General features: G+C 47.9%; 7 protein-coding genes across 7 annotated transcripts; 3 read left to right on the top strand and 4 right to left on the bottom strand.

The window, feature by feature from the left end:
- Positions 1–1,013: 1,013 nt before the first annotated feature.
- Positions 1,014–2,138, bottom strand: COCMIDRAFT_101249 (uncharacterized protein; the record flags this gene model as incomplete). Its single annotated transcript, XM_007692011.1, has 3 exons — positions 1,014–1,248; positions 1,296–1,912; positions 1,959–2,138. The coding sequence occupies 3 exons, from the start codon at positions 2,136–2,138 to the stop codon at positions 1,014–1,016; spliced, it is 1,032 nt and encodes a 343-aa protein (XP_007690201.1).
- Positions 2,139–4,201: 2,063 nt separating this feature from the next.
- On the bottom strand, positions 4,202–4,435 carry COCMIDRAFT_101272 (uncharacterized protein; the record flags this gene model as incomplete). The annotated part of the gene is made up of 1 exon (XM_007692010.1): positions 4,202–4,435. A coding segment is annotated over one exon (234 nt), but the record flags the coding sequence as incomplete, so codon positions are not given.
- A 771-nt stretch (positions 4,436–5,206) lies between these two features.
- Positions 5,207–6,924, top strand: COCMIDRAFT_38755 (uncharacterized protein; the record flags this gene model as incomplete). Its single annotated transcript, XM_007692005.1, has 3 exons — positions 5,207–5,345; positions 5,394–5,787; positions 5,841–6,924. The coding sequence occupies 3 exons, from the start codon at positions 5,207–5,209 to the stop codon at positions 6,922–6,924; spliced, it is 1,617 nt and encodes a 538-aa protein (XP_007690195.1).
- A 323-nt stretch (positions 6,925–7,247) lies between these two features.
- On the top strand, positions 7,248–8,130 carry COCMIDRAFT_101277 (uncharacterized protein; the record flags this gene model as incomplete). Its single annotated transcript, XM_007692009.1, has 3 exons — positions 7,248–7,727; positions 7,776–7,918; positions 7,968–8,130. The coding sequence occupies 3 exons, from the start codon at positions 7,248–7,250 to the stop codon at positions 8,128–8,130; spliced, it is 786 nt and encodes a 261-aa protein (XP_007690199.1).
- Positions 8,131–14,048: 5,918 nt separating this feature from the next.
- Positions 14,049–15,305, bottom strand: COCMIDRAFT_101285 (uncharacterized protein; the record flags this gene model as incomplete). Its single annotated transcript, XM_007692008.1, has 5 exons — positions 14,049–14,442; positions 14,504–14,646; positions 14,699–14,923; positions 14,970–15,074; positions 15,132–15,305. The coding sequence occupies 5 exons, from the start codon at positions 15,303–15,305 to the stop codon at positions 14,049–14,051; spliced, it is 1,041 nt and encodes a 346-aa protein (XP_007690198.1).
- Positions 15,306–16,642: 1,337 nt separating this feature from the next.
- COCMIDRAFT_38752 (uncharacterized protein) lies at positions 16,643–18,559 on the top strand (the record flags this gene model as incomplete). Its single annotated transcript, XM_007692004.1, has 6 exons — positions 16,643–16,821; positions 17,074–17,445; positions 17,510–17,568; positions 17,625–17,644; positions 17,700–18,035; positions 18,086–18,559. 6 exons carry the CDS (start codon positions 16,643–16,645, stop codon positions 18,557–18,559), a joined length of 1,440 nt encoding a protein of 479 aa, XP_007690194.1.
- A 107-nt stretch (positions 18,560–18,666) lies between these two features.
- On the bottom strand, positions 18,667–20,380 carry COCMIDRAFT_28228 (uncharacterized protein; the record flags this gene model as incomplete). Its single annotated transcript, XM_007692000.1, has 3 exons — positions 18,667–19,504; positions 19,562–19,647; positions 19,835–20,380. The coding sequence occupies 3 exons, from the start codon at positions 20,378–20,380 to the stop codon at positions 18,667–18,669; spliced, it is 1,470 nt and encodes a 489-aa protein (XP_007690190.1).
- Between the last annotated feature and the right edge of the window lie 1,373 nt (positions 20,381–21,753).

Below are 21,753 nucleotides of genomic sequence, written 5' to 3'. Positions count from 1 at the left end.
CAGAGTACAATCGCGGGTCGAAAACTGGCCTTTGGTATGACTTTCAAATTCCCGCTATGTGGCACAAGTCGTCGTCGTCGTCTTCGTGCATCAAGACAAACGTTGCGCGCTGAGCACTAAGTACCGCATGTACATACCAATTACAGTCATGCTGTTGTGAGCGCTGTTCTATTTTGAGTAAGCCGGCACCGATGCGGCACAGTTATTTTCCTCAAATCATCGGATCTACGGCTGTAGCGGGTTGCGGCTCGGGACCTCGGAGTCGTTGTGGGTCGAAAAGAAGCCGTTGAGGACAGATGGGGTGAGTGAGGGGTAGCTTGGCAGTGTGGAGCGTCTTGTTGGATTTCTCATGGCAAACAATCAACCCCATACTTTATTACACATAACACCATCAAAACTCGGAAATCAGAGTTTAGCAATATATCCGTCGGCGGTTGAAGAAAGCCATCGCATTTTTCACCAGTGTGCCTTTGGCATCGAAGACCGGCATGTGCAAAGCGCATGACTTTTATTGTCTAGTATGCTTCCATGTGCATATGCTCCAAGGTGACTGTATACAGGGCAGGGAGCGAACTTGCAATGGAAGCCTTGGAAGACGCATTCCTCTTCGAGCCCACCCTGCATCATTTTCAGCGCATGTGGGCTATCGTTACCAGACTTGTCGATTTCCCTCGCAGAAGTCGAGAGTACAAATATACATCAAACTCTGGGTCATGCACGTCACTCTCGGCAGGGCAAGCCCTATTGAGACTGCCGAGGATGTTCCATGGACAGTCATTTTGGTTCGCACGAAGCTGCCGGCCTTGCTCGGTCATTCAGCCTTGTTTTCCACAACAATCATCTCCGGACCAATTACGCAGCTATCATGTTTCGGCAGATGCGAAATCAATATTCACACCAGCACAAATTTGGCTACACCCCAACAGATGCCATCTGGATAAAATGCGTACATACTGTAAGTAGTCGAAGGCAACGGCAGTCTAATGACACTGTACTTTGCCCATGTTTGTGACTCAATAGGTAACCGACATACCACCCGGGAGCTCCTTCAACCAATTTCCGCCCACGCCGACATCCTCAACCACTTGTTGTGATTTCTTGCACTTCATTGAATCTTGCGCAGATTGAATTTTTAAAACTTGGCAGTTGGCGTTAGCACACTTGCCACTTGGCAGAGCATCCATGGCCTTCTGTAAAGAGTCGTCTTTCCAACCAAAGAGATAGTCGCCGTGCTGGCCATAACCAGTACTGCATATATTTAGTGAATATTGAAGATGATACGGGATACGACTTACCCATCCCCGAAGCTATATACGAACGGCTGTTTACCATTCCCATACCATGCATTGTTTTTGTATCGTCCGGTGTCCCACATGATCTCGTACATGACTTGCGGAATAGCAACTGGGTGTGTACTGGGGCAGTTTGGTGACCCGAGACCACCGCTATTCGAGTACGCAACATGACTCTTGTGGTCGGGCGAGTCGAGGTTCTTACCGTCCCAGCACGACGGAAAGATGACTGTCGCCCGAATACCACCCGGGCAGTACTTGCTCGGGAGCTCTGCTGTGTCTTTCGCATCGCACGGAGCAAACCCCTCCCCATTGCCCAAACATCGATGACAGATGCTAACACGGTTGGGCTTTTTGGCCGTAGGGTCGCCGGCGATCATGCGAAACCCAGGCCTAAAGGCTGTCATCTTGTTATTCTTCGCTGAATATGGCATGTAATAGACAGTCATTCCGCCATCCTGCTGGAGCCCAACATTGGCGAATTGAGGCACTCGCTGGAAAGTACCATTCTCAGGCGACCGGAAGTATAGCGAGGCAGTCCAGTAATTGCTAAAGTCTTCACTGTAGGTGCAAGACGTGCATGTGGAGCGAGTGGGTGGATCAAATACACCGGGTTCCATCTGGAAATGTCAGCTCGTTTCCCAGGAATAAACAAGAAGATCATACAGTGAGATTGAAAGAATTCCCTCCAATAATCTGATGTGTATGCGGTGAAGGTCGCTGTCCAGGAGTCACTAGTGGATCCGCTCGTTCAACAGTCAGCTGCGAACATGCAAATCGCAGCATGTTCTGGGACAAGACACATTGTGCCAGGAGCGGAGCAGTAGCAAGTCTAGGCCAAAACATCGTATTCAGCTTTCAGAAGGAAGTTCTTGGGACAGAACGAGGAAACATTTTGTGGCCATAGAGACCTTTTAAGCACATGCTAAACTCCCCGATCTCGTCAGCCACGATACGGAACGTCACCTTGTCTAAAGCGAATATGAAGAGTCATTTGATAATTAGCAAGTGTACCAATAATGGCATCTCCAGTTATGAACTGTTTCACTCTTCAATAAGTGCTTGCCAAAGACTGGGTTCGACCCTTTGCTGTGTTGTCTGGATAAATGTTCAATCTATGCAGCGAATCGGCAGTTGCCTCCAGGTTGCCAGAGATAAGTCCCATTAAGCTTTCGCTTCGCATATTGCTCCATATAGCCACGCGACTCTTCGTGCCTTGGGCGTGGTATGCTGCGGATAGGCTCGGCATCAACTGCCGATAGAGAGCAGCAAGGCGGACTCTAAAAATACTGTGGAATATGTGGGGAGCATTCCTCGAAGCGGGGCTTTGCGGGGAAAAAACTGATCAGTTTGTAAGAGTATCCTTGTTCAGAGCGATGACCGGAGTGTACAATGATACCGACGATTAGAGAGTTACCAAGCTCTTTGTCGATTGCCGCTTTTTCACACAGAATGAAGAGTTTGGATCGCAAGAAAAGCGAATGAGGAGGGTACAAGAGAACCGGAGATAGCGACTTCGGGCACGAGCTATCCCAGCGGTATGAGCAGATCCATTGATCTAAGGTACTGTCGCACTTTTCAGAGATAATCGCAGCGCATTTCGCGACAAGGAAAGTTCTTTTTATTGATCGAGATTCCTAAAAGCCAATGATATTGTTCTGCAAGCACTACTTAACAACAGTTTCTGGCGCCTCGCTGCCAGTATCAAGCAGCTACTAAAGGTGTAGGTTTTGCACATTGATGCTATTGTTGAAAGCTATTTGGTACTCAATTCTTCGATAATAAGAGCTATATTCCGTAATTTACAGTACCCCATTTGTGATCAATTAGTCACGGTCCCATTTTCAAGCTACATATAGTTGGTATCTCGCTTGCTGGAAGTGAAGATGGTGACGGAAAATTCTATATTTGCATGAGCATACTTTTCAATATGCTACGACATGTGCGACTGCGAAGGCATGTCAAACGTTGTAATATACATCCGGAAAGGCCTTTTCAACAAGCTTGGATGAATATGAGCAGGAGTGAGATGACTTGGGGCGGATGGTAATTCCTTGGATGGTAAAGATCCTAGCGTAAGTTAGTGTGCACGGAAAGCGGGTGGACCCCCACTTCAAGATTGGAAATGGCTCTGAAACCTTTAGATTCCTTGGTACTAGACTGGTGCTATTGTGTTTTGGTTCCTGATCAACAACTATATTCTTCTTCACCCATATAACTCGTGAACGCGCTGTGAGCTTTGTGATTGGTCATTTCAGGTATGCTATATCTTGTTCCCTGGCTTTAGTCTGAAACGATCGAAAGGTTGGCAAGAAATAGAGCTACAGTTTGTCAAGCCGTTGGATTGTCGGTCGAACCCGTTGATACCAATTTTGCATCAAGGCATTTTGGGTTGTTCCCGAAAAGATCGTGGCCAGCGGAAGTCCGGTACGAATGGCGGCACAATCGCATTTATCAGCTACGCACCGAAAAGGTACTATAGAATGTAGCAAAGTTATACTATCAGGGCTACTTATTTATCTTTCTGGTTCATTTGCTAGGCTATCCGATATATGCGTTGGTTTAGGATAAGATACCAGCCCTCAAACGTATGCGACTTTAGTGATACAGGCCACATGCAGACGCCAAAAGACACTAGTATTTATAGAGAACCAGATATCTTAGAAAATCAAATAATAGTCTCAATCCTTAATAGGTTTCTTGGACATCGTGGCTCCGACAAACCCTTGGGGCTGCAGGGGTACGCTTATGGGAATCGTGTCTCACCAACACTCAACCATGCAGGCGTTATCCGCATCTTTCTTCTTTCAGGTACCATCGTTGAATAAGAAACCAATAGGCTCTTCTCTTGTCTGGTAAGTTCAACACTTGCGAGCGCTGGTTGTGTTTGCGCCTTGCCGTCAGCTCACTCATAGTACTGACCACCGGCACGGAGTGCACATGTTTAGGACGGTACCAATTCTTGCTATAAAAGGAAACCTGCAGAATTCAGAATTGAAAAGTATGAGATGTTTGGAAACGCAATTCTCGCGATGTTGTCCATCCAGGGCTGACGATGGTGCATTACTGTCAGCACGCCTCCCCGCAGTTCCGACGCGCGATCCCGGGCGGCGCCCGTCGCTAGCACAGACGTGGGTCTCCACTTTCAAAGCCGGGAGTAGTCAAGCCTCAGGTCTATCGTAGCCCCCATCTTTGCGAAGTGGTGCATGCTAGCTCCTCTGTTATCCAAGGCCCGACTCCACAATCCAACTTTCGCAAGTTCCGGAACTCCGAGTCTGGAGAGAAAAACCAGATAGTGTTGACACGCTTGTAAAGCGATTGTTTGAAGCTGTCGCCACCATGCTCCTCGGATCAATGAGAAGAAGAGTTGCTGACACGGTCCGCACGCCTATTGATACTTTTCCATAGAGGCCAGTGTCGTACACACCGCCCTGCATGTCCTACCTCCAGGAAATTAGAGGCTGTGTAGTATACTGTCGCGTAGAACTTGCTCTCAAAGGATCCTAAACACGGGAACCGTGCTATCCAGGCCTCTACGAACTATTGCCAAGACTGAAAATGCATCGTGAATGGAAATTTTGCAAGGGTCAGCTATGCACTACGGAGGTGCGAGCCAGACACATCGTCGCAGTCCTTGCTTAGTGCAACTTGAACCGATAGTGTCAGGACAGCAACCAACCAGTTCACAGAGCTGGAACGATGATCAAAGTTTCTGACTGCAGATCGTGTTCCAATCATCGTTCTCGCATCGACGCATTCTCCGGCGCGGACTTGAAGTGCACCGTCGGCAGAATGTAGAGCATCATTGGTGTGAATGCCGCATTGTACCCGGAGACTACATAAGTGTTCTTTCTACTCCATCCAACCCAGATCAACATCAACTTCCATGATCTATCAATACCAACTGTAAAAAGATGGCCGCTAGCCCCGACAATGTCGAGCTCATCCCTGGCACGGAGCTCATGAACAATGATGGTTCGGTGAAGAAACAACTCATTCCGAAGCCGTCTTCTGATCCACGAGACCCCCTCAACTGGAGCCGTAAATGGAAGAGTATGTTTTCCAAAAGACACTTATTGTCGCCATACTGACCGATCACAGTGATGGTGATGGCCTCGCAATGGCTCTTTACGTGGATATCTGTGACTGGTGCGCTATCCATAGCCCCAATGTTTCCACTGCTTGGTGCACAGTTCCACTTAAACAACAATCAGTTGGCCATGTTGACTGGTATTACTGTCATTACGCTCGGTTTCGCAAACTTCATCATTGTGCCACTGTCCAACATCTTTGGACGTCGCGCCATTAGTTTGGTGTTTTCTGTACTGATTCTTTTGACATGCGTGTGGCAGGCACTAGCAACGAGCCATAGCAGTCTGCTGGCAGCTAGGGCGGTGAATGGTCTAGTGTGTGCGACCAGCGAGAGCATTCCCGTCCAGATGATTGCTGATGTCTTTTATCTGCACGAACGAGGCCTGTGGACGGGCGTCTACTTGTAAGTATAAGTGCAGCCATGAGACGCGTGAGTAACTCCTAACATTGATGTAGCACTGGATATTTCATGGGGGCCTTCCTAGGTCCTATTATGGCAGGTGCTATTGGAGCCCATTATGGCTGGCAATCGTTCTTCTGGCTCGAGACAGCACTTTCAGGTGTCTCAATCATTCTTATTGCATTCACCTTCCCGGAAACGAAGTACCATCGTGGCGGCACTGCCGTCGCAACCAATGGTCCAGTACAAGCCAAGAACAGCGAGCGCAGCAGTGAAGACGATAACCAGCTCGAAAAACAAGCCACGCTTACTACAGCCAACGACTTGGGCCAGGATACGTCTGATGTTTCTCTCGTGGCGAATGGCTGCCCGTCTCGTGCACAATTTATGCCATTCCGGAAGCCCGACCCTAGATGGAAGATGTTTGTTGTCCGCGATACATGGACTCCTATCAAGGTCTTCTTCAACCCCATTATCCTATGGGCTGGGTTGATGCTGGCTGGTCCGGCCGATCTTCTTCTTTTTTTCAACATCACAGAGTCTCCGATCCTTGCGGCGCCACCGTACCTCTTCCGACCCGACCAAGTTGGCTACACGAACTTCGCCTTCGCCATCGGTGCGCTAGTGGGTCTTGCGACAGCAGGCCCGTATTCCGATTGGGTGGCTGCTCGGGCGACTCGCAAGAATGGTGGTGTGCGTGAAGCAGAGATGCGTCTTCCTGCACTTTGGTTTTACATGATCATCACCATGCTCTCTTTGATCCTTGGAGGCTTAGCCTACCAGCACCAATGGGCATGGGGCCACATTGTTGTGTGGGGCTATGGCTTCGCCGGGCTTAGTGTCACCACGGTGCCTACCATCTGCATCGCTTATGCAATCGACTGCTACAAACCTATCTCTGGCGAAATCATGGTGGTGGCAACTGTATGTAAGAACTTCATCGCCTTCTCGTATAGCTATTGGGTCTTTGATCTGGCACATGAAAGTAAAGATGGCTGGATGACGCCGGCCATGGTCATCTTCGCTTGCACCGTTGGCCCGGCTCTTTTCGCATTCCCGCTATACTATGGTCTCGGCAAGAAGATTAGAAGATGGACCAAGGACAGCGATGTGCATCGCATGGAGGAGGTGATCCAGTAGAGTAATCGAGAAGAATCACATCAGGGTGTGGTGTACCGAGTCTAAGGGTGGTGGCTGTTTGAGCCAAGGGCGAACTCCATTTGTATGATTGGATTCGGAGCAGTCACTGTAGGCGTAGAGTCGTAGAAGAATACATGTAAACTTATGTTGTGCCTTTGAACACCCAAGTAGGTTTAACCCTAACCCAGGTGATCGCGCTAACCGTTGACGTCATGCTAGATTTTCCGGCGCTGCGCATCGCCCACCAAATAATCACATGCATCACCATCGTACAAATCATATCCTATTGTCCAGTCTTATTGATAAAGCTTCGATTCTGCGCAATGTCTATCGCTTCCCTTCAAGACAAGGTTGCTATAATCACCGGGTGCAGTTCCGGTATTGGCCTCGCGACAACGCGCCTCTTCTTGGAACGTGGAGCTTCTGTCTTTGGCATAGACATTGGTGCACAGCCTCAAAAGCTGGCCGAGGACTTTTCGACCTTTATCTTCTACCAGACCGATCTTACTGATTCCCAAGCCGTTGAACATGCCGTGGCAAAATGCATTGGCAAGCACGATCGTATCGATGTCTTGGTCAACTGCGCGGGTATTAGCGACGGGTGGAGTAGCGCCGATACTATCCATGAGGAAGAATGGGAAAGAGTCATGGCTATTAATTTAAATGTGCCGATTCGTATGATGAAGGCAGTACTTCCCGCCATGAAGGCACAGAAAAAGGGTGTAATTGTCAACGTGGCTAGCAAGGCGGGCATGTCTGGCGCGAGTGCAGGAATTGCTTACACGGCCAGCAAGCATGGCCTAGTACGTAGACAATTCCCATGTGCATGGTTAGTACTGACGCAGCAATAGGTTGGTGCTACCAAGAATGTTGCGTGGCGGTTCCATAATGAAGGAATTCGCTGCAATGGCGTGCTGCCAGGAAGTGTCGCCACAAACATTGCAAGTTCAGTGCAGATGGAGCATTTTGATTCGGCCGGCTTTAATACTTTTTTGTAAGTCTTCTTCCCACTCGCTATATATGGCAATAGCTTACTCTGTTAGCCCGATTGTGCAGCTTCACGTATCCAAAGATAACGAGGGAACACCTGTTCCCTACATAGGTGTTGATCATGTCGCGCGGGGCATCGCTTTCCTCGCCTCAGACGAATCACAAATGATAAACGGTGCTATGGTTCCTATTGATAATGCGTGGTCCACAATATAGTGTACATGAGGGGTAAGCAGTCCAGATGAGTACATATTCGTCGACTTATCAAAACACCAGTATGGTGATTGCTATCTCTTGCGGCCCATCTACAGGTTTATCCTCATGGAATGTATTGTGTCTCAGCCCGCCCGGATTTGGTGCGTCTGTAATACTCGGGCTTTCTCCAGCCATCGTTATCGTAATCCCAATAGAACTACACATACTAGCAGTACCAGTACCAAGATCCGTTCCCTCCTCAAGTCTGGTTATAACCTGGACATATAGCCATGATCTGCGCTAGGCCGCTTTATGTTCCTTTCAGCCTGGGTGCTCTTCAGCGTAATGCACCACCTTTATCCTTGAATTGGATGCTTGTTTGCCTCGCTGCCAAAGTACGCGTAGTACAAGCGCGAAGGTATAATTATGCATTTCAGGACGAATAGAGATGAATTCCGTGAGGCAATGACTATCATCTCAAATCATGTCCGCCCAGTTCCGAGTTGTAGCCGGTCAACCGTTCGTTCCGGGCACTCTACAAGAAAAGTGAGCTAGCAATAGGTAACATATGTAATATGCCACGTGCTATACCCACAGCTTTGGCTGAAGCTTGAGGCAAATGTTTGGTATATCAGAAACGTCACGTGAGTTCTTTCGAACGATATGACATGGCCCACGCCTGGAATGTCATTAAATTCCTCACGGAGACCACCTCTTCCCGACCCAAGATGAACATGTCAACTCTCTAAGTCATCGTTAAGGCGTGATCTATTAGCACCTATCCAAAGAAGCGAATCTAGTGCAGTGACAGACCTCTGACTCGAATATCAAATCCTACGTCTCCCTATTAGGTATTGGAACGGGAGAGTACTATGGAGGAAAAATTCTTGTTCCAGGAGTTATCACGAACAAGACAGATGATATCGATAATGGCATACTCAGGCAATATGCGAGTACACCAGATTTGGACTCTGTGCAACATGCGGAAAGTAGCGACCCTTATGCGACATTCGGACTCACATTCGAACCATGAGGACCCAATTTATACCACAAGGGGCCAGGAGTATGTATAAAACGAGCGGACGTTATGTCTTGCTCTTAGTGTGATTATAAGTTCCTTACATAGATTATACGTGACCCATAAATAGGAAAACATTGCAGTTTACCTTGATCGCATTGATTGGAACTTCTAACAAGATACATTAGTGGGGAGGTGGTATCATCAACGAAATCGCGTATTCCCAGCTGTGGGCTGCAGGTACTATCACTACGGCAGGTACTATCACTACGAACGGCATTATAGTAACAGTGATTCAAGAGGACTCCCTTGGGTGGATGGATCATCAATGGGGTTCTGGATATGCGAGTAAAGGGTAATGGTTTTTTCAATTTCGACCTGCCAAATGGTTGAGTGATAGCTGCATCGAGGACTCAACCCGTAGACAATACATCCAAGCTGGCATCATTCACTACAGTGTTATTCCCTGATGGTTGTCACGAGGTTCATGCACTGGATTCCAATGTGCACGAATCAGATTGATAGGTTTCCGCTGACAACAATTTAACGCAGTATGCGAAGTATCGGCTCGCACTACCTACCCTTGACCTCATCCTCGATCTTCAAATTCTACACAAGGTCGGTGAATGGCGTATCTGGAAGAGATTAGTTCAGGAAAAACTCTCTTCGAAGGTTACGCTACTGTCTATGGGACTTTCTGTAAAGAGAACATAACTGGATATGGTCTAGTGGAGCAGCTATATTCTCTTAAACCCTAGCTCAATTCAATCTTACGCTATAACGCGAAGAAGTACCACCACGACCAATACGAAGAAGGTAGAAACTTTAAATCTTAACTTTCAGCCGGTAAGCTAGTAAATGGCCCTGACGCCGTTGCCAGCTCTTGCGACGTAGAAGGTTTGCGGTGCATTGCAATACAATCGACTCTCTTGACCTAGATATCCTTTGTGCCCTTTCTCATATCATGCCATTGTGCCACTGTTCACTAGCGTTGCGCAGCATCTATGGGAGTTGATTGGTAGCATTTTAGATACCTTCCCGCTTTACGGGTAGGCATACTGGCATAGCTAGTTAAGTATTCTTTATACGATTCGACTTTAAGTGTGCAAAGCCTTAACGGAACTTTGTATTAAGGCCGGACAGTCAAACTGAAAACACTAGCTAAACACCTTGTTATCTTTGTTCTTGTTCTTGTTCTCGTCGTAAGATTATGACAAAGACCCATCTAGCAGACAGCATCTAGTGGTTGACCTGACCTTGTTTCCATTGGTTATAAAGATGCAATATGATTAGTAGGATTGCTTTCCTCCTTCAGCTTGGCGTCTCAGCCTAAAATGGCCATGTGGGCTGTTCTCCAAAGCTATTCATTCTAACCTTGGCAATAGTGCGGCTTGTGAGGCCGCTCATAATACTCTGAGGAGCCTTACAATCCTCCTGACCTGTTTATAGATTCTTGCCTGATCTTTAAATAAAATCATGCAGTTTTTACCAATTTCATCGATAGTCGCGCATGTCCATGTTCACAGTGTGCCGCGTAGGAATCACACTAAGACTTTACCCGTCCGCGGTTGACTGCTCGCCTTACGCCATCCCACATAGGGAGACGGCAGACACGATGTCAATTTCCTGAAGTGGGAATAATTGGATCTACGACCTACTAGTCAGACTTGGCCGCTCCTTTCAGACTGCCCCACTCGTTGCTTAAATAGTCATTGTTGGTCTGCAGAATAATCGTCGCAGCATTCTCCCAGCTTTTTTTTATTGCACTCATTAACACGAGAAATAATCATGATATCTTCATTGCTTCAGGCCTCAGTTTTTCTATGCGCGCTTGGGTCCGCCAGCGCGTATGTCGTCGAGCCACCAACGACCGCATTGCCAGACACTAGTCAATATTGCAACGCATGGCAAATAGCCGAACCATGGATGACAGACTGTAATCATATTGCCAACGCGCACCGTTTGCCCATTTACTCGGTCGGTGCATGGGTGAGTTCTGATGTGGTGTTACAACAAAGGCTTAGCTAAACATACTAGAATCCATCCTGCAAGTCAACTACGGCTTTCGTGGTCGGTAACTCGTATTGCATTGGTGTCTCGAACGAGTAGCGCTTTTGAATGTAAGCCAGGCGGCATCACAGCCACGATACGCTTATGCGACACTCAATCTTGGTCGACTGAGGCATACTGAACAACTGCAGGGAGATTTGCCATATATGTACAGTTATGGATGAACGCGAGGCTAGCCGAGACGGAGGATATTCCTCTTGGAGATACCGAACAGCCGAGCTTTACTGTTAAAATGACCACTCTGTCTTACAACCAAGTACTTCCGATTGGACCCAACACCGAGGTGGGATGGTGAGGTTAGCTCTAAGTAAATCACTGTAGAGCACCTTCAACGATGCTTGTAGTTTTTTCTTCACTCAAATAGTACCTGTGTTGTTATGCCACCCACATTCTAGGCCCAGATCCGTGATGGAGAGTTTAAACTCAAGGAGATTTCTAGCGCCCTTGCTGTAGTAAAACAACGCAGTGCCAAATCGTGAAGAGCTATATCCCTTTCTATGATACCCATGTAAAGCATAGCTGAGGTTTATTCCTACAATGAGTGATTAGGCCTGTGTCTAACCTCTTCTTGAAACTAGCATGCCTGATCCAGCCAATTTTGTTATTTTTGTGTTCTGCTCTAGTACAGTATCTATGCCTACTTTGATGATACAGTGTAGGTGGACAGAACAGACGGACTAGGATTTGAGGTTGCCTAATCTCCACAAGATCTTGATGTATTTAGCCAGATACCCTTGTCGGAAACTTAGTTCCTTGATGAACGTAACTTCCTTCTACTCTCAGGTACGGTTACGTGCGTTTTGGCCCCAAAGGGTGGCCTGAAGATGGCCAGACCGCAATGGGTCTCGTTAGGTACGGCCGAGCTTGAGTTGCCGCATCGGGAGATGGTACCGGCCACATTCAGAGGCACCGCGATGAAATTCAATCCGTGGAGCTTTATGGCATTGCCACTATGAGCAATAGAAAGCGAAATCACATTCGTTGTCTCCATCATGAAGTTTCCGCAAGATAGAGATACCACTCACGTTGCTCGCTGTTTTCGCAGCTTCTTTTTCATATCAAGCACCGTATGATAGAGCCGAGAGGTATACATCGCATGTAGTGTAAGACCATGGAGTAGCATACTGGGTCTGGTTACATTGCTTGCAAAAATGACGATTGTTGTAAAAATGTCTCTGATACCACTCCGTGCATGACTCAGAGTCAACTCTCAAGGGGATCGCCTGAACGAACGGGGTTGAGAGCCGAAGTACTTACAGAGGCGGTAAGCCGTTAGTTGACCCGGGCAAGAAACCCTGTGTCCACGGCTCGCATCTTTTCTGCCCTTGAAGATGGAGACATTTTTGCTGCGCAGACCTAAAGAAATCATGAAGTTCTTGCAAGCCGATACAATAGTATATGGAATTTCCTTGTGGTATTACACTTGAAAGGAAGCTATGTGGGGGTGCATACATTGTGATTTAAGCGTCTTGATTAGCTAATGGACTGGATAGCTAATCAAAGTTGAAGAAACAGTGTAACGGGGCAACCATCTTGGCGAAGGGTCTGCCTGCTACTGTTGCAAGATGGTAGACGTTGCATTGTCTTGGTAGAATACAGGGTTCAGGGAGGGTCTAGCAACCATAATAATGCTACTCGTAATCACACAATCGGTTGGAATAGCATGCCACATACTGAGCGCAGATATGGTTTGCTTAGCAAGCGCAACGGCTCACACTCGGAGTAGTTTGATTGTGAAAACACCAATTCTGGTTGGGAGATGATGTTGTTGAGTGGGCAGATATGAGGGCGCGCATGTGCCTACAAAACTTGATAGGAGTCTCAGGGTATTGACGCATGCGTTCGACTTGTGCAACCCATAGAAGGCTGAGCATTTGGACAAGGTCTAGACGAAGACTGGCAGGCCGTGACACTTGCCATGGTGCAGGGTGCAGTCATACCTCCCTGACCCATGGTAGTGTACTGTAGTGTGTATCGCGGAATATTTGTGCGCAATCTAAGGGAACGAAGCCCTGTGAAATACGATAGGCGAGATCTTGTGCCCAGCCTACTAAGCACCACAAGACGAGCGCAGCATCGGCGATGAGCTTACTCGTCTCACTGCTACTTGGCTGCTCAGCTGCTCCGGAGTGAAAAGCGGCCGGGGTCAAGTGTTGCGAACATGTGTGGTGCAGAAGATAGGGATTGGCCGGGCTAGGGACTGTGGCGTTAGTGTTGTTGATTGGACAATGGAATTCAAGGCAAGGATACGACCGACAGATGGAGGCCGTTTGGATGACAATCGAGGCGTAGCCCTCAAGTAGCAGGGAGAGGCGAAGACGGCGGCGCTACCAGGAGTGTGGGTGACAGGTGGCAGAATGAGAAGATAAAAAAGGAAGCCTCGCCTTTAGCCGATGGACTAGACCTACCGGGGATTAGTGGCCAATCAGCACATGGACCCACCCCGGTCGACTTCAGGGTCCCAGGCTCCCTGGCTCCCTGGCTCCCTGGCTCCTCCCGGCGCGGGAGAGATATTGCTCGTCCGCCCACAGCCCGTCCATCACGCCACTTTGACCCATGTCTCGCGCTACATACTACTTATGTCTGTACATACTAAGTACCTGTGTCTGTTCTTAGTCCTGCCCTGTGAATAGTCGGCCCATGAGTGCTTCTGCATGTTGGCGCTCGTGTTAGCTAGGTAATCATCAAAAGTGCACACATGCTACTCATGAACCCAGTCTGCTGACATTTCCATCTCACATTTCATTGTGTGTGTGTGTGTGTGTGTGACTATCATTATACATACCAGAGACTGGTGCAACTGGTCCACGCCATCTTGTCAAGTTTAGAGCCCCCCGTGTTCCTCAGCTCTTCAATTCCCTCTCCGCTCGGATAATTCCATACTAGGCTCTCCCTTGACTTCAAAATCTGCCGTGACCCAGATGTTGCTAAGCTTGTTGTTGTTCCTTGCGCCTTGGCTGCTTGGAGTCCCAATCTTGATATAACTCGATGGATGGCGGCCTGTGCTCCCTGTCGTCTTGTAGCCTAATGTTGTCGTGTGAACTGCGCTGTTCGGACTGAGCGTCAGGGACGACTCGAGACTAACAAGAAACGGCTTAAGGAATGGTATCGTCGAGGTCATGATGCTGGTAACTTGAACAACCTGTCCACTAACTACTATGGGCCAGATGGTATTGAGCAGATTACTGTCCTGCAAGGAGAGATTGGAGACGAAAAAGATTTGGACGGCCGATGCTGCTACAACACTTTGTGTTTTGTCTGTCAGTGATTGCGGCCAAGTATTCCCATAAAATCAGGTAAACATACATCATGCGACACCAGAATCCAATCAAAAGTGTGAGCTTTCTGTCGGACCCAACTTGCAGTGGTATCACCATCAATGTAGGTACTATGGCTAGCGCCAAATCGGTTATGATGTTCATTACGGCGTTGAATGTTCGGATACTGCGCTGTTGAATGTCAGCCATCTAAAACAAAATATCATCTTGGAGTCAATCGTACAAAGTCTATACATTGTGGGTTCGCAATGTCCCATCTTTGTGGCCATGGACATTGGAAAGCAATCAGAAAGACTGCGGTTATTCCCCATACAACAGTGACTACACTTGTTGTGTACATCATCAAGCGGTGCTTGACAACCGGTGTCACTGCCGTAAAAGGAACCAGTAGCGAAAGCTTTGCAGCAACAAGTGTGAATATAAAGAGCATATCTCCAATATACATGGCCTGCAACACTTAGCACTGCGTCCTGTCAATCAGAAAACTGTCTTACCTTCCAAGCTTGCATGATTGCATCTTTTGAATAATCAGACTGCGAGTTTCCAATCGCTTGACCAACAGGACTCAGAAATGTGATAGCCTGTCCTATGTCGAGAATCTTGAAATATGTAAGTCAAGGACATACGTCGTCTGAGGGTTTTGTTCAGTTACTTACAAGCGCCGTTGACAGTATCCCATCGGCTGTTGTGAATGGTCTTGACATGGCCTTCTTCGTAGCAAAGTGTGCCAACACAGACAGTGTTGAAAAGGCCATGAATAGCCATGCGAGGATTTGGATCAGCGGCGCCGCATGGCCATCGCGAAATGCGGGCGTCTTCCCAACGTCCATGGAGACAAGATTTACTTTTCTTTCTTCTGGCTATTGTGGCTTATGTTGTCAGTATGCGAAGACTAGTTTTCATAGGACTTGGCTCTACATAAGAAACTTAGCTCCCCTGGGCCGAACAGTCCATGTTAAAGATTGATACATTTAAAAAAATAATCCTAGAACAGCCTGATTGCAGGCGATGTACGCTTGTGGCTATTTTTCAGGCTGCATTATACCACCGACACATGCCATTCCAACAGGTCTCGACTGTGCATGGGGCATCTTTCGGCGGATGTCAAGGAACTGCCATCTTCCGTAGCCCTGTTCGTAGCCCTGTTCGTATGTTATGGCACTGCCGGGAGCTACCCTGTTTGGGTATAGCGCCTTGGCTGGGATCCTGTACTTAGCTCACCTCCGCAACTACCGGGATAGACAACACTTGTACCATATACTGTTCTGATACCTTGTCCCTTTTGGTGGTCGTCCCGGCCGTGACATCGTATCCGTCTACGTCTAATTACGCCGTGACATTCTCGCCGCAACAACATCTGCACGCGCGGCATGCATGTGTCGCTTTTCATTTCTTTGGAAATCAACCCCTGCTATATGCTGCATATACTCTTCTGCATTTTGTTCCAGCTCGCAAAGCCTTTATCGGCGACAGGCAACTAGTAGTGCGATCCATGTGCGCATTGTCAACACTTAGATCGAACATTAGTTTCAGAATACGATATCGCACAACAAACCTGACTCAAGTGTGAGACCATGACGGCAAATCAAAACTTTGAGTTCCCGTCGACGATTGCAACCAGGATGGCGGGCTCGCGCGGCTTTTTCAACCGGTGCATAGAGTTCGGAGCACTGCAGGGGAGTACCTTCCAATTGAGTAATAATCGACAGACCACCGAGTGGTCGCACTCGAATCCAACGGCGCAACAAATTTCTGTCCTGTCTTAGGTGTAGGAAAGAAAGGCGCGATCGTTGGTTTTTCACGGTGAATAGATCGTCAAAGTTCATCTCATGTTCTAGGTTTGGTACGCGAAACAGTGCTAAGCTACGTAGATGCTACTAAGCTTTGCAAATGGCGTTCGCCCAAGCGATACGTTTCCAAAGATACAGGGACCCCGCTTTGTCGCATCCCGTGTGGCAGCAATTGTGACCTGATTTCGCTGACTTTGCTGAATGCGCTTAGTGAACACCAGGGTAAATTGGGACCAACTCGCCTAAAAGCAACGGGAGGAGCCTGCTAGATCGCCGCGTTGCCTGCATAGAGTTTATACATAAAACGCCATTTCTCTTGGAACTTTTCAGGGAAACCTCGACAAATATCCTTTTCCGTCCACGACCAAGCTGCCGCCATGGAACTTGAAAATCGCATGAAATCTGGAGCAGTCGTCTCGAGCGATGAAGTATTCACTCAAGATGAGCGGGATCTTATGCGATTGGGCAAGAAACCAGTGTTGAAGCGAAATTTTGGATTTATGCAAATCCTTGGGTTCTCTTGCACGGTCTTGGCCACTTGGGAGGGGATCCTTCAGTGAGTCCACAAAGAGGCTACAATTTCAACCGAACGCGGCTTGCTTACCACGTCGTAGAGTCTCTACCCCAAGTTTGTTGAATGGCGGCCCCGCAGGTGTCTTCTGGGGCTATATACTGATATGGATCGGCTCCATCTCAATCTATACAGTCCTGTCCGAGTTGTCGTCCATGGCACCAACCGCGGGCGGTCAGTATCAGTGAGCGTCCCCATCAACACTCGAATTGCCATCATTCACTAACGCATTTACAGCTGGGTCGCATTGTTGGCACCAAGGTCGTGGAGTAAATTCATGAGCTTCATCACTGGATGGGTGTCATTGATTGGCTGGCAGGCTACGACTGCCTCGTCAGCGTACTTGGGCGGAGCTGTCCTGCAGAGTACAATCTTGCTAGTCAAGCCCGAATACACTCCTAAGCCCTACCAAGCAATGCTGATCGGATGGGCATTGCTTGCCTTCGCAGTGATAATCAACACTGTCGGTAGCAAGACCTTGGCCCATTTCGAAGGGTTGATCCTCATTCTCCACGTATTGGGGTTCTTCGCCATCTTGATTCCTATGGTGTATCTTGGAGATCATAGCGATGCTTCAATTCTCACTACTTTTGTCAATTCTGGAGGCTGGTAACTATCTCACCCCGATGATACTTGTGGATCATAGACTAATGTAGTACCTTCACTTCAAAAGGTCAACTCAGACGCTATCTTTCATGGTTGGTCTACCATCCTCCGTTTTCGCTCTCATTGGTAAGTGATCAATGTCTGAATACAGTAAAAGGTGACATGTGAGCTAACACACCCAGGGGTCGACTCATGTGTTCACGTGAGTATTCATCCAGCTGACGTTCGGTCTATTTTGCTAAGAACGATTTACATAGATAGCGGAAGAAGTCAAGAACGCAACAAGGGTGATCCCGCGAGTTATTCAATTTAGTGTACTGCTGAATGGCACTCTGGGATTTGCAATGATCGTTGCATATCTGTTCTGCTTCGGGAATCTAGACGAGCTCATCAAAGAATCTGCCACGCTGGGATATGCTTACTTGTATGTATTTCTGAAGAGCACAGGATCACCTGCTGGGGCGGCAACAATGGCTATGATCATGTGGGTTCTTGGAGTTTGCTGCTTGGTCGGCCTCATGGCCGCAACTTCTCGACAGTTGTGGTCTTTTGCAAGGGATAATGCTGTACCTTTCTCGGCTCAAGTAACAAAGGTGAACACTCCTCTATCAACCCTATCTCTCAAGGCTAAGATTGGTTGAAGCTCCACCCTCGAACACGAATCCCTGTTATCACGATCGGAATAACGGCTGCTATCTCCATGCTTCTATCTACCATCGCACTTGGATCAGTCGTCGCTTTCAGCAACATTGTCAATCTTAGTATCGGTGGCCTCTATGCCTCATACTTCATTGTTTGCACCTTGCTCCTTTGGCGACGGATCCAGGGCATTAGACCCTACAGCGACCGCGCTGTGATGGTCGGCCCAGAAACCCTACAATGGGGACCTTGGAAAGTTCCCGGAGTATTTGGAATAGCCAACAACCTTTTTGCTTGCGGATATTTGTTTGTCATGTGGTTTTTTTCCTTCTGGCCAGGTACAGCTACGGTCACCGTACAGTCGATGAACTTCAGTTCTCTTACATTTGGTGGGACTGTAATTTTAGCCGTCTCATGGTACTTCATTAGCGGTAGGAAGACATATACTGGACCAAAGGTTGAAGTAGATCTAGAGTAGTATAGTAGAAGGGGTTGTAAGAAATTATCAACATAATAATAGAATGCGAGATCGTACTCTTACAATTCAAAGCTTGCTTTGATAATGCTAATAACTTTCCATGTTTGTCACGTGCGCGGTGGGCGACGAGGCAGATGAGGAGACAGATACGTCGGGAACGTCATCTCTTCCGATCCCGAGAGCAGATCCAGAACTGCCGCCATTTCCCTACAACATGGCCATGGTAATCGTAGCAGAAAATTCTGATACATGACAAGTGACCGAAGACCTCCATATCTCCGACGATGGCCATTGTTCGAATGGCTGCGCCAGACAATCACAGCCGACAAGAATATAATTTCGGGTAGCCAGATTGAAATCCTGTACTCTTTCACCTTGATAGCTAAGTCAACATGCTCAAAGACGTCCCACGCGGTCTCCCATGCTTCGTCGGGGATGACCATTTGTTCCGCCAATTGTACTGAACGGATCGCATCGCCACGAGCCAGGCTTGGAAATTCCGCGATGCTTGGAACCATGAGATAGAGCTTTGTAAAGTAGTGCAAGGCGAGTACATCATGGTCTGCTTTTTGGAGGAAGTGACTTTCCCACCGAGCGAGCGCACTGTTGAACACTGCGACAGTATTCGTGAGCTCCGATCTCCACGTGAGCGGCCGGTAAGGGTTCCATGGATCTGGACGAATGTGTACACTTAATGGCCCAAAGTACATCTTGTGGGTTTGTATGATATTCGAGAGAAGCGCAATTGACAATGCTAGAGCATCTTCGCGATTGCCAAGATCATTTGGAATAGCTTGACCATGAAGCAGTGCACCATTGATCATTTGAAATGGATAGCCCGATTGTGGCATGCAGAAAGAAAGCTCGCTGATAGAGTAATTTGGCGCGGTATTGCTTTGCAAGGCGTGAATTGTATCAATCAATAGTACGTAGCATAGAAGTACGCTGTCGCAACTAGTTAGCTTGGATTTAACCCGGACTTACGATTCCGATTCCACTTACCTTTTTCCTACTAGATGTCTTTCGGATACACTCGATGCAGTATATGCAGACGGAGAATCATCCGTCATCCGGATCCGTCTTATGATCTAGTCAAGTTCAGCAGCGATTATTGCGACACAGATCCATACCAACATTCGTGACGTTACTAAGAAGTCCCATCGTTTTTCGCTTGATTATACTTCCTGATGTGATTATACCGTATGTTGACAAAAGGGCTGCCTACTGAATGCTGAGGATATGGGCGGAATCGGAAAAGGCTCTAGTCAGACTTACAGCAATTACTGCCCTCGCGCTACGGGTTTCGCGACGATCGACTTCCATCATAACTAGCCAAATGTGGGAGCCAGCTTGAAAAAGGTGCTCAGGAAAGGCGTATGATGATGCTTCCTGCGTCTTTGCTTGCGAGTCCGAGAAGGCCGAGGAAATACAATTCAACGCCAGCTGCAGATATGGCGGATTTAATCGAGCTGCGATTCCCTCGGGGCTTATCTCGTTGACGTAGACGTGTGTTCCAAAAGTGTCGCAATATTCAAGACACAAGGCTGCATGTTCGTTGTCGGACAGGAGGGCTTGCAGCCCATATAAAGGTATCAGTGGGTATGTATATGGCCGTGAGCCAGCTTCAGCTATAGGCGTTGCAAGGCAAGAATCCAAATCGAGGGAGGCGGCATTGTGACTGACGGCGTCACCCTCACCGTGCATCAGGGCTGTTCGGAAACGTTCTATGGCTGAGATTGATAGTACCTGGTGGGCGTCTACGGCTTCCCAGCGGGTTGGATGTTGCTCAGCAGGCCATACACTTGCTGTTTGGGCCCCCATAATTGACTTTGCTGCAACCGATTTCAGATGATGTGTCAGATCCCAACCTCGCCGGATCTGGACGAACGAAAGGCTATCATAGTCAAAAGATGCGCCACGATATGGTGGCGGGTATGGTTAGCGTACCGTGCAAATCTTTGAAACTGGCCACCCAGTAGAAGAAGCTCGCCGCTTTACGGATCCGGAATTTAGGTGTAGATGCTTATACCTCAAGGTTTATGGCGCTCGTAGACTAGGTATCTCACAAGATGGCACCTCTTTACAGAAATTTAGGCTTAGCTTTGACGTAAACCCACCTACGTCCGATGGCCGTTTTCAAAATTTCATATGGTAGTTGGTGCAGTTCAAGGCATGTGGTGTGTCGGGAGAAGCATGGGGTACATCTCGGCTAGCTGCCGGGACTATGGGGTCAGTGTTCCGGTACGACCCCACCCAAACCTTCATCAATTCTAGCTTTTGCTTCCTCCCCATTACTTACTCCGTCGCCGAAGATGAATGGTCCGGACCGAGCGGAAAAGCAGGTGAGCGATCATCCCGACAATTGATGCTAGTTGCTGAGTATCCACTGTAGTGCGAGTACTGTTCCCGGGTGTTTTCTCGAATAGAGTACCTTGCTAGGCACCGCCGAACACGTTGTTACTTGTTACCCTACCCTAGTAAATACGGGACTGACCTAATCTCTAGATACCGGAGAAAAACTATATTGGTGTAATGTATGCCGCAGATTATTCTAAAGGGCAGATGTTAGAGTAACGCACGAGAAGTCTTGCTCGAAGACCCTGAATCTTGCGTCTACCGCAAAGGAGAACTAACGTGGTCGTAAACGTGTGCGACATGCATGCGTGAGATGTCGTGAGCGAAAAGTTACATGTGATGGGTAGCAGCCCTGTGACTCTTACTGCAAGAGGTCTTAGCAATGCTATTATAAAAGCAATACGGAGCAGATTGCTTTTAGTCTAGAGCATCTATCAGTCATGTCACCCCCTGTATCTGTGAGAGAGGGTAATAGATTGAACTAAGCTCTCCGAGAGCAAGTAGCAGGCACTTCACTAGCAACTTCAGGGCCTCAACATAACTAAGAAACCCACATTCCAGACGTAAATGTTAAGGGATTAGACTCTTTTGGTCTCCAAGACAACATCGCTCTTACTAGTTTTAACTACTTCTTTAATTTGCCTAGACTATAGTCGCAGCCTTTCGAGTACAACTGGCTAGAAGAGATAGATCTGTATAACCCGCGGCTGTTGAAGCGAACAGAATAGTAACTCGAACCTATAAGTCTAATATCGCGACTAACAGCCTACATATCTGAATACTTTAATGTGCGGTCACGATAAGTCTCTCCTTCACGCGACACACGCCGGAAGATGTAG

Source organism: Bipolaris oryzae (genome assembly GCF_000523455.1).
Source record: "Bipolaris oryzae ATCC 44560 unplaced genomic scaffold scaffold_116, whole genome shotgun sequence".
In the NCBI taxonomy this organism is placed as follows: Eukaryota; Fungi; Ascomycota; class Dothideomycetes; order Pleosporales; family Pleosporaceae; genus Bipolaris; species Bipolaris oryzae.
This window is presented reverse-complemented; position numbering and strand designations above follow the sequence as displayed.